Genomic DNA, 11,598 nt, shown 5'->3' on the forward strand with positions numbered 1-11,598 from the left:
GGAATATTTGTCCACTGTTGGTGGGAATGTACAGCCACTATGGAGAACAGTTTGGGGATTGTTCCTCAAGAAACTAAAAATTGAGCTACCATAGATCCAGCAGTCCCACTGCTGTGTATATACCTACAAGAAAGAAAATCAGCATATTGAAGAGATAGCTGCACTCCCACGTTTGTTGCATCACCTTTCACAATAGCCAAGATTCGGAAGCAACCGAAGTGTCCATCAACAGATGAATGAGGAAAATATCGTACACACACAGAATGGAGGACTATTCAGCCATAAAAAGAATGAACTCCTGTCATTTGCAACAATGTGGATGGAACTGGAGATCATTATGTTTAGTGAAATAAGCCAGGCACAGAAAGACAAACATCACATGTTCTCACTTATTTGTGGGATCTGAAAATGAAAACAATGAAACTCCTGGATACAAAGAGTAGAAGGATGGCTACCAGAGGCTGAGAAGGGTAGTGGGGGGCTTGGGGGCAAGGTAGGGATGGTTAAGGGGAAAAAAAGATAGAATAAGACCTACTATTTAACAGCACTACAGGGTGACTACAGTCAATAACTGTACATTTCAAATAACTTACAGAGTAATTGGATTGTTTGTAACTCAAAGGATAAATGCTTGAAGGGATGGATACCCCATTCTCCATGGCATGCTTGTTTCACCTTGCATGCCTTTGTCAAAATATTTCATGTACCCCATAAATATATACACTTACTATGAACCCACAAAATTAACCATAATAATAAAATTCCAAAAAAAAAAAACTTGGCCAGTTATTTATTAGATGGTAGAAGCAGCCAGCTTAGCGAAGAGATGAAACAAGGAGGAACTGGTGTGAAATAAAATATGAAATCCCATAATTCCTCCTCCTTCAAATTGAAGCCAAAGAATCACACCGAGGGCAGGATAGTTTCTGAAACACTGTTTGCTCTGTATCTTCTTTACTCTCATTTCAAGCTGGCAGTTAAGCTTCACCTTCCCTCAGTCTGGGACTTTGGGGCAGGCGCAGCGTGGCCCACAGAAGGTTGGGTGGTCACTGGCTCCTCTCCACCTTTGTAAAGGCCTGAGGCCTCTGAAGGAAGGTTCCCTTTGGGGGTGGAGGGAGGGAGAGGAAACCTTCAAGGGGGTGAGAAGGGTGGATCTCCAGAACCCAAGAAAGCCACCCAGTTCCTATGAGCAGCAGGGACCTGAGTCCTGCTTGGTGACAAGACCTCAGAGGGGTGTGGTGCAGGCAGAACTCAAGGCCGAGGGGTTCCCTGCATCACCCAAGACACCCAGGCCCCATGCACAGGTGGAAGCTGATTACCTGGAGGGAGCGAGTGGGCGGGCCAGGCAGCAGGGTCTCTCCTGAGACCACACAGACTGATGTCTGCTATCATCAGGGGCCCTCCCCATGCTCTGACCTGGGACCTTTGCAGACTCAGGTGGAATGGAGGGAGCTGGTGGTTGGGAGGACCCTAAGATGACTAAGATGGAATTTCCCACCAATCCATCAGGAAGCAGGGGGAAGTGTTGGAGTCTGAAATACCCTGATACAGAACCAAAAAGAATCGACCTCCACATACTCGAGTTTTGGACTGGAACTCAAAACCATGACATCCCCTTTGGCTTTGAATGAAGGCTTTTAATCTCCAATGGAGGCCTGGGGTCGGGGTGGTATTTAAGAGGACAAGAAGCCCTGACTGTGCAGCTTAAGGAGCGGGGAGGTGATGAACCGGACCTGCTGGTAGGTTCTGCGGCTGCGCTAGGTTGGAAACATATTCGATGTCATTGGGGTTGAGGTACAGATAAATCAGAAGGCAGCTCCAGAAGCCAAGGGTGAAAAGGGTGCCCAGACTTGGTGTGAATATTTCCCGCTGGATGGGGAGAAAGGGCAGGACCTGAGGCAAGGTCAGTTCCGCCGCTGGTGGTGCACCCTCCCCACCGTGGGAGCCCCGGGCAGCAGCCTCTAGGCTGGGCGACCCAAGTCCTCCTTCCTGGTGCCACATCCTCTACGACTGAGTGTGCTGGGTGGCAGCGTCTGCTAACAGTCCCTACTCCCTGCGTAACCTCAGGAGGGGTGTGATGTGAATGCGGCTGGGAGCACATGGCCTTGGGCAAAACAAGGCACCCAACTGAGACAAGGCACATCTCGTATGGCTCTACCTACCCCTGATTGTAGTTGTTCTTTAGAGCACACAACAAACATTTCTCCTGCAGAGGACAGAAACGGTACAAGAAAGATCAGTTTCCCCTGATCCAAGGAAGGCAGCCTGCGAGGAACCTCATCTGCCCTTGCTAAAGGGAAGGACAGAGTAAGAGGGTGGAGCCGGCGGGCAGGCGCATCCAGGGGCAAGTGCTGCACGGTCACAGCTAAGGAGGCGCCACCGGCATAGAAGGCAAGGCAGGTCGGGGAGGGCGCAGGCTCGGGCGCACCCAGAAGTCCCTTCACTATGATACAGCACAAGCTCGGGGAAGTCACCAGGGAGCAGGAGCCAGGGGCCTGGCGCCAGTGCTGGGCTCGGGCAGGGCTTCACTTACACAGCAGGGCCCGCACTCATGAAGGGGATCCAGTGAGCCCTGTTTTTTTTGTGGTGCCATCGTCTTCTTGTGAAGAGCACAGGGTGCTCCATTGGCTCCACCCGCTCCATCCATTTTCTTGGGCCTGAGCTGTGGTTCTCTGTGAGTCTTTCCCATCAGCCTGAGTTCCTGCTGTTCCTTTGGTGCTCTTCTAAGGGGGCTGGGGGAGGAGGGCCAGGGAGGGGCGGAGAGTTGGGGAGACATTTTCCAACATGACAAGGAGATAACCAGTACACAGGTGGCCGTGGAAGGCCTTGACTCCAAGTCACAGGGGCAGTAGGAGCCAAGACAATTCCTCCAAGAGTCTGGGTGTCCTCTGAACCCAAAAGGGATTCAACAAAGGGAAGGGAGGAGACCCTTTAGGGATGAGGAGAGACGAGTGCAGGTTACACTTACAGCTTATAGTTCTTCTGTGTATTTATTAAAATGTCCATCTTCTCATCCATATCTTTCTGCATTTCCTTCAAGAGAGAATTCAGAACTAGCACCTGCGTTTTGAAGGGCTTTCGAAATACCTTCCTCCCGCCTCTCTGCAAACCATTCTGCATCTTACTTCCTCAAGAATCCTCGCTAGACTTGGGTGAGGTGGCTTTTGGAGTGTTCATGACATATACAGCTTCTCCCCTTCCTCATCCCCATTCCCCAATGAGACAAAAGCACAGGCAGAGACATTAGGGGACTTTCCGAAGTCTTTAGGTGAGCCAGAGGCCAGCTACTGTTTTACCTGATCTCACACTTTCGATAAAACCAATGCTTGTCTTGGTTTGATGCCTATAAAATGATGGAACCAAGAAGACCAATCTTGTGACCCCAAAGACACTTTGCAATGTTTTGACCCTTGCCATGCACCCAGATCCTACGTATTTGTGTTTGCTTCATCTTTTACCTAATTCCTGGCAAAGATGGTCAACAACAAGTAAAACTGACAGCAGCTAAAGGGATACATCACATGTATTATTCACTCAGAACAGAAAGAATAATACAATTTTGACAAAGTTTTGATCTATAAAATTCGACCTGGGTAAATCGAATGGAAATAGTGGACATTCTAAGATGGTAGAAGCCATAATTGACAATATTTGTTACAGACAGAAACAGGTTTGAGTTGTCATAAAATAGAAATAAAAGGAATTTATTCCAATAAAATAATTTTCATTAAAAATGAAAGATTTGGTAACAGTTTAATTGATGTACGATAGAAAATTGATCAAGAAATCACACTGTCTGCATAGAGATGATTTTATAAAATACCTTCTTGAAAAGCATTTTTAAGTGTTAATACAAATTTGAATAAAATATTTGTATTCATAGAGTCAAAATATCCTTGAAGTCAATGTCCCCTAGGTCCAAAACATCAGAGTCAAAATGTCCCATATTCTTACATGTTTCACCAACATGTACCCCTTCAAAATCATCATGTTCCAAACCGATTTCATTTTCCCAAGCTAGCTCTATCTCCCCACTGGCATTGTCATTGTCACCACTTTCTTCTAATCATCCAGATTAAAATTTGGTGTCATCACGGATGCTTGCCTCTCGAGACTTCAGTCTCCGTACTGAATCGGTCACCAGGAACTGTTATTTTTCCTTCAGTGCATCTTTCAGATTTATCTTTTCCTTCTTTCCCTACACCTGGTCCAGCTCTGGTGTTGCTACTGCCAGGCATCTCCACCTGCTCCCCGGGCCCCGCCCAGGCAGCCTTGCGAACAAACACCTGCTGGGCTAAGCTTTTTGAAGTGCTGCTCCCAGCATGTTCTTTGATTAAGAATCTCCAGAGGCCTCTTGCTGCTCACAGAACCAAGTCCTAGCTTGTCTGCGTGTCTTTCAAAAGCCATCATTACCTACAGCCTTTGTGCCCATTCATTTTTTTTCCCCTCAGTTTCCCCCAGTGGTCCCACTTCATGACTGATCCCCGTGCTGACCACCATATACAATAGCTCCTCCTGCCTCCTGCCCTGCTCAAGCTGTTCCCCTGCCTGAAATCGCCTCCTTTATGCCTTTCCATACCCAGCCTCCCCACCAACAAAACACTTACTTTGTTTGGATTTTAACAGAGAAATAATTAATGCATGTCCTTTGTAGAAAATTTGGACAACACAGAGGGATATAAAAGTATGAATATTCTCATCCAGAAATAACTGCTATGAACCCCTTTGGTATATTTTTTTCCAGTCTTTTTTCCGTATATTTACTTACTTTTTTTTTTTTTTTTAACCTAGCTGAGATCAGCCTATGTATATTACTTGCATCTTGTCTTTTTAGTTCTCATTATAAATATTCTTTCTAAACATTTTCTTTAATAGTTCCTAACTTTTATTATATAAATATTTCATAATTTATTAGGCTATTCCCCTACTGTTGAAAATTGAGGTTGTTTCCAAATTTTTATTATTACAAATAATCCTGTGATGAACGTCTTTTTATGTATACCCATGATGGCATTTCTGATTATTCTCATAGGTTAAATTCTGAGAAGTGAAATTGATAAATCAAGAGGTTGATTTTTTTATGTCTAGTATCTAACAATGTTCCAGTTTTGTACAAATTTGCACTCTAATTAACAGCATAAGAGCATTTATGTCTTGTACTATAATTGTCATAAATTAAAAATTTGCTTATTTGAGTGTAACAATAATTGTTCATTTGCATGTATTTAATTATGAGGTCAGGCCTTCGTTAATATGTTTATTGCTTTTTAGTTATATTCTCTTCTGTGGATTGTCTGTTCACACTCTTGTCTATTTTCCTACTTAGTTCTTATTGATTTGTGTGAACTTTACATGTTATGGATAAAAACCTTTTTTCTGTGCTTACATTTGTGGAAATATGTTCCCCCCAAACTGTTTTTTTAATTCTGTAAATATAAATGATTTTTGTGTCATAATTCTTTTAAAAAATCTTACATAGCTAAATATATCAATATTTCCTTTGTAATTGCTTCCATTGTATTTATATTTAGAACTTCCATTTACATATTTACTTAAAATTTCTTCTTATTGGTTTTTATTATTTAAAACCACTTCATAGACTATTTAACTTTACAGTGTTACGTGGCTTAAGGTTTTCCTTCATATAGTCAAACAATGTTTCTAATATTAATACCTAATCCTTTCCTTCTCACTAACATCAAAAAATCACCTTTATCATATTGTAAATTCTATAGAGCTGTGGTTCTCAACCTTGAGTATACACTGGAATCACCTGGGCAACTAAAAACCACTGGCGCCTGGACCTCATTCTAAGAGCTTTGACTTAATTGTTATGAGGTGTAGCCTGGACATGGGGAGGGCGTAGGTGAAAGCCTTTCCAGGTGATTCTAATGTGTAGCCAAGGTTAGTAACTGCTGCTAAAGTGTTTAGGACCTGGGTCTCATCCACGGGCAAGCATCTGAATCAAAACGGAGTTTTAAGCAACTCCGGCCCACCCTGGAGATGTTTATTCAGTTCCTCCGGGAAAGGGTGTCAGTAAATAGAGTTTTAAAATTCTCACAACTGATTCTCATTACATCCCAGGCAGAGAGGCTGTGGAGGCGTTATCTATCCCATTTCATTCATGTGTTTGGTTATCCTTGGACTGATTTAATAACTTTGTTTTTATAGTGAATTTTGATATCTGGTAAGGCTAGTGTCCCCTTACAGCTCTTGAAAAATGGGTACCTATTTGCTTTTGCCAGTTAATGCTTCTACATCAGTGCCTCTCAATCTTTCCCCTGGGAACTTGTCTAAAATACAAGGGCTCAGCACCATCTGAACATGAGCCCAGGCTCTGTTTTATTAGTGTTCCAGGCGATTCTGAAACACACCACATGTTGTGAATCACTGCTCTAGAATCTAGTTCATCCTAGTAATTTTTTGAGTTAAAAAAGAATCTTATTGGGCTCTTGATGAGATTTGCATTAAGCTTCCGATGCAGTCTTCAAGGCTTGAGACTTACTTTCTCTGTAAGGACTTCGCTGCTTACTCCAACTCTCATTCAGTTCTCACGCCTCTAAGCCCCTAACTAGCAAACAACCAATTAAGTATTTGGCTTGCAATTCTGTCTTGCAATGGAATTTGGGACTACTAGCAGATAATAAGCTCCTGGAGGGCAGGGTCTGCTGGTATCTCTTCCACAGTTTCCAGTATGACTGGTCCATGGAAGGCACTCAAGTAATGCTTACCTTCATAATTTCCACAAATTCGTGAAGTTTATCAAAATCCTTGTCCATTAGATCCTTTATCTAACAAGGAAGAAAGGCATGGCTTGACAAAGCACAGAGCGTGTTATTGAGGTTAGTTGTGGCGTCTTTGGGGCATTTTAAGCAAAGGGCAGCAGCTGCTCCTCTGGCATGGACTAATAACGGCCTGTTAGAGTCACTTTCTTCTCAAGGAGTCTGTGAAGGGACTAGGGTGCAAGCACCATCAAGTCAGCACCGCCACCAGCCTTGGCACCGCTTAGATCTGGCTACTGCAAGGCTGCATGTGGAGCTCAGACCACAGCTTCAATTACACTTTCTTGCTTGATTATTCCCTTTTTTCCTAAGGATGCTACAGGTGTTGGTTGTATCATAGAAATGAGAGGGTTCCTGCTTTGCAACTTGCTCGGGGGAGGCGCATAAGGAAGACGGGGTTGGTCCCTGACTACCCCTAAATTCACTTTCCAAATCAGCCCCTCTCACTCAACTTCATCACTAAGGTGACGTCACCCACCCTTATCAAAGGGACACTTTAGGGAGTCCTCAGTCACTCAAAAATTGGGTTTAGGCATCAAACAAGTAAGAAGTGAATAACCTAACACTGAAGCTCTCTGGGTATTAGGACTGAGTTACATTTTTCCATGCAATTCCTGCTTTCCTTCACTATTCAAAGTTAAGGATTGCATTTTTCCTGAAGCTACACTTTTCCTCCATGATATGGAAGGCCTCATCTCGTTACCTGTTTTATCTCCTCCATTTTCTCCTTGAGCTCTTCTCTCACTTCCCTGAGTTCATTCTGAGGAAATAAAATGGAGAAGAGAAGGAGGAAAGAAAGATCTAGGATGGAGGGGAAACTGTCAACAGGAGGAAAGAAAAGATCCCGGGGCATTGTCAGAGAAAAGCTTCCAACAGGGAGGAAACAAAGGATGTTGTTGAGACAATAGGATAGACCAGGTGCACTGGCTCACACCTGTAATCCCACCACTTTGGGAGGCCAAGGCTGGGGGATCCCTCGAAACAAGGAGTTTGAGACCAGCCTGGGCAACATTGCGAGACCCCCCCATCTCAAAATTAATTAATTAATTAATGTTTTAAAAAGACTATAAGTGGGACCTACAGGCATCATGTCTCTGCCAAAAAATGCACAGCCTGAATCTCATCATGAGGAATCCAACAGACAAAGCCAAATTGAGTGTTATCCCACAATGTAAGTGATCTGTAATCTGTAAAAATGTCAATGTCCCTAGACCAGGTGTGGTGGCTCAAACCTGTAATCCCAGCACTTCAGGAGGCCAAGGCCGACAGATCAGCTGAGGTCAGGAGTTCGAAACCAACATGGTGAAACCCCATGTCTACTAAAAATACAAAAATCAGCTGGGCGTGGGGGCAGGTGCCTATAGTCCCAGAAAGTCGGGAGGCTGAGGCAGGAGAACTGCTTGAACCTGGGAGGCAGAGGCTGCAGTGAGCCGAGATCGCACCACTGCACTCCAGCCTGGGTGACAGAGGGCAACCCTGTCTCAAAAAATAAAATAAAAATAAATAAATGTCAGTGTCCCCAAAGACAAAGAACTGTTCTGTTCCAGATTATCGAAAAGACTCCTGGTAATTAGAGGCAATGTGTGATCCTGGATCAGACCCTGGACCAGAAAACGTCTCCTTTCTGTTGTTAGGAAATACACGTGTGGGACAACTGGTGAAATTAGAACAAAGGCTATAGATGAGTCTTGTCTCTGAGTTAACTTCCAGATTTCGGTAATTGCACTGTGCCTACATAAGAGGATATTCTTGTATTTAGGAAATAGGCACTGAGGACTTGGAGAAAACTTACTCTCAAGTGGTTCGGAGTATAGACATGCCTCCGAGTTCACGCACTCACCTTTAGGTCCTGTGTCACTCCTGCTTTGGTAAACCGCCCTTCTTGTTTGACTGCTTTGTAATCAAATGTCTGCGGATTGAAACAGGAACACAGACTGTTGGGAATTGCAGAGGGGGTGGAAGTGCAGAGGCAGAAGAGATCCCCCGTGTTTCTGTTCCTCCCTTATGGTTAGGGCAAGGGGAAAGCTGGGGGCCCCACCTGTGCAGAAGGTTCCTCTCTCCTCCTCCCTCTTTCAGCTCATCTGGTTCCACTCCCCTGCTGGCCCACAGGGCCTCGGCTCCTTTTGTCCCAGGCTCATTCCTACCTTGGGCCTCAGTGCATGCTGCCTCCTCTGCCTAGAAGGCCTTTGCAAGGCCAGCGTCTTGTCCTTCAGCTCTCAGCTCAAAGGAAGGCCTTTCCCTACCACCCACTTTACGGCAGCCACTAGCCACGCCTCCTGTCTTCATTCCCAGAAGAGCAGGTGACACTGCTGAATGAGTCCTGGTTCATTTATGCATCTGATTGGTTACAGTGTGAAGTTCTATGAGAGCAAGAACTCTCAGTGCATCCCCCAGCACCTGGCACAGGTCTTGGCCACTAGGATCAGCAAATGACCCCTGACTCCAGGTCACTTCCCCATGGATCTCAGGCCTGGCTGCTGGCATGGCCTCAAAAGAGCTTCTTACTTTGGTCGGCTCTGGCTTCAATTCCAGGCAAACTGCCTTGTAGTTCTTGCTCTGCCAAAAGAGGAGACTGAGATTCAGCCTGGCAGGCATCAGGACTGGGGAGGAGAACATCTGGCCCTTGCACGGGAACCCTGCAGCCCCGCCCCCCTCCCCGGCACCCCCACCCCACCATGCAACCCTGCCTGCCCAACTGGCTTGAGCTCAGGCTCACAGACCCCGCAGCACCCGGATCCGATTCCTGACAACTCACATCTTGTGGTGCTGTCCTCTTCCTATGGGCGTGTGTCTGCCTGTTTCCCAGGCAGCCCTGTCCCTGCTGGAGGGGCCAGCGTGGAGACAGCACTTTAGGACAACTAGAAGCAAGCCCCAGAGTGTTGTTTCCAGAGCAAGGGCTTCGGCCACGGGCAGATTTGCGCTCTAATCTCAGCTGACCCCTCTACCAGCTCTGTCATTTTGGGTGAGTTGCTTAGCCTCTCTGAGCCCCCATTTCCTCATCTATAAAATCGAGGTGATGATCATACTTATCTAATAAGGTTATTGTGAGCCTTAGCCTTGCTGGTTAGATGCGGGCCTGGCAGGCCTGGCCTGGGCCGTGGTACCATGAGTGCTCCCTCAGCAGTGCTCCTCGTCCCCAGAGGGAGGCAGCAGAGGCCTCTGTCCTTCCCACCCCAGGGCCAGGGATTAATCTCACACCCTGTCCAGACAGAGAGGCTGCTTTATGCTCAGAACAGAGAAAAAAAACAAAAAAAACAAAAACCAGAGATTCATGGGAGTGTTCTCTGTATCCCCTGCCCTGCCACCATCTCCATTCAGTAGGAGCTCAGAGAGGACCCACACTGTCCAGCCATGTCTCTTTTACCAGATGTGTTTTCTTCAGTTCTGCCCTCTTGGCCGACATGATGGAGGAGGCCAGGGTGTTCTTCAACTCCCCACAATAGCCCCCGGGACCAGGCCACTGTCCTAGGCAACATACAGGTCAAGGTGAGGGCAGGGTGACCACCCCTTTGTGTACGGAACAGCTGAGGTCACAATGCCCAGGACCCACATGGTGGTCCAGAGTGTCACCACAGCTTCAGGCCTGGGGGGTTTTGGCCACTGAGATGAGGGGCTCAGGCCAGGTTTCAGAGTCCCACCAGGCCTCCCTCTTGCAACAGGAAGAAAGTCCACACTGAGGGGGACCATAGCCTGCTACGGCTGAAGTGCAAGGCACATGTCAGAAGCAGAGGCTCCTTCTGCAGCAGGACTCACCTACTTACTCAGAGGGACATCCTCCAGGGACAGCCACCTCCTCCTCTGAGTGCACAGCCATGTCCTCTGCTGTGCACTCCTCATGCGAATGGACCCCACCTCGGACTGGAAGCCACCTTGGGTTGGCGGATGCCCTGAAGTCGCTCTGGTTCAACGTGCATGCACTGTTTGACTTAACCTGGGATACTCTGTATGAGGTGGGGTAGCCAATCTCAGCAGGACGGTTTCTGATGCCTCTGACCTCACACTGCCCCTGTCCCACAACCACCCCCCGAGCCCTGCCCACCTAAAAAGTCTATTTTCCTTGTTCTTCTATCATCCTGGAAGAGAGCTGGGACAGAAGCTCAAGATAAGAAGCTTTTGGGGCAAATAAAGAAGAATACTAAAGAAAAGGCCATTCTGAGGGTAGCCATAGTTTGTGCTAAAGTAGACAGTCAGGGGAACATGTCACCCCATGGGATAAAAAATCACTGGGGATCTGGATTGGTGAAATTGATTTCTCTTTCCTCTTATCACTGGGCATTCACTTCCTTCTTCCCTCTCATTTCAGCTGCTAGTTGCACAGAAAAGGCCAGCATGGACATCTGAGGACAGACAGCACAGGAGTACAGGAACTAATGCAAATTGCATGTGAATGACATCTCCACACAGGCCGCTACTGATCACACTCACCCTCCCGTTTCACGTGCCTGCTTGGGCCTATCCTTCCTGGAGGCTGCTGGCACCTCTGGAGCCACTGCAGCGCTTCTGATGCATTTCCTCGGTGGTGATTTCCCAGCCCCGACACTGGTGACAGCTGTGGGTCTTACTCCACCGCAGCCAGAGGAGAATGTGTCTGCCACTGCATCAGGGGAAGGAGAGGGAGTTGGGGGTGGTCACCAGCTTCCCAGGCCTCACTTTCCCCACTTATAAATGAGGGGCTGGAACTTTTCAGTTTCCTTGGACCGTTTAATTCAGCCCTCCCAGATCTGATGGCTTCGTGGTAGGAATGCCCTTTCTCCAAGGGAATTACAGCGAAAACAACTGACTCCACCTCAACATCCACCAGCCCCGTGAAAATGGG

General features: G+C 46.7%; 1 protein-coding gene and 1 long non-coding RNA gene across 13 annotated transcripts; one reads left to right on the plus strand and one right to left on the minus strand.

Annotated features, from left to right (window-relative positions):
• Positions 1-775: 775 nt before the first annotated feature.
• On the minus strand, positions 776-10,279 carry TEX35 (testis expressed 35). 12 transcript variants are annotated; one of them, XM_050783620.1, is made up of 10 exons: positions 10,147-10,279; positions 9,538-9,603; positions 9,288-9,338; positions 8,623-8,691; positions 7,486-7,542; positions 6,732-6,791; positions 2,969-3,033; positions 2,534-2,732; positions 2,163-2,206; positions 776-1,100 (listed from the first exon to the last, which is right to left on the minus strand). In XM_050783620.1, the coding sequence occupies exons 1-10, from the start codon at positions 10,183-10,185 to the stop codon at positions 995-997; spliced, it is 756 nt and encodes a 251-aa protein (XP_050639577.1). In that variant the 5' UTR covers positions 10,186-10,279; the 3' UTR covers positions 776-994. The 12 variants fall into 12 exon arrangements, with proteins under 12 accessions (XP_050639577.1, XP_050639538.1, XP_050639596.1 ...); XM_050783581.1 differs by having other exon boundaries at positions 9,180-9,338; XM_050783585.1 differs by lacking the exon at positions 776-1,100 and adding an exon at positions 1,617-1,869 and having other exon boundaries at positions 9,180-9,338.
• Positions 10,280-10,335: 56 nt separating this feature from the next.
• LOC126950337 (uncharacterized) lies at positions 10,336-11,145 on the plus strand. The gene is made up of 2 exons (XR_007724166.1): positions 10,336-10,732; positions 11,086-11,145. It is a non-coding gene; the product is annotated as an uncharacterized LOC126950337 (long non-coding RNA).
• Positions 11,146-11,598: the final 453 nt, after the last annotated feature.

This window comes from Macaca thibetana, chromosome 1 (genome assembly GCF_024542745.1).
Source record: "Macaca thibetana thibetana isolate TM-01 chromosome 1, ASM2454274v1, whole genome shotgun sequence".
NCBI classification, from domain to species: domain Eukaryota; kingdom Metazoa; phylum Chordata; class Mammalia; order Primates; family Cercopithecidae; genus Macaca; species Macaca thibetana.

Coding starts and splice junctions, on each gene's coding strand:
- TEX35 (XM_050783562.1), bottom strand. CDS start 10,185: ATGTCGGCCAAGAGGGCAGAACTGAAGAAAACACATCTG. Junction 6,792..7,485: donor AAATGGAGGAGATAAAACAG/GTAACGAGATGA, acceptor CTTCCTTGTTAG/ATAAAGGATCTAATGGACAA. Junction 3,034..6,731: donor AATTTGTGGAAATTATGAAG/GTAAGCATTACT, acceptor TCTCTCTTGAAG/GAAATGCAGAAAGATATGGA.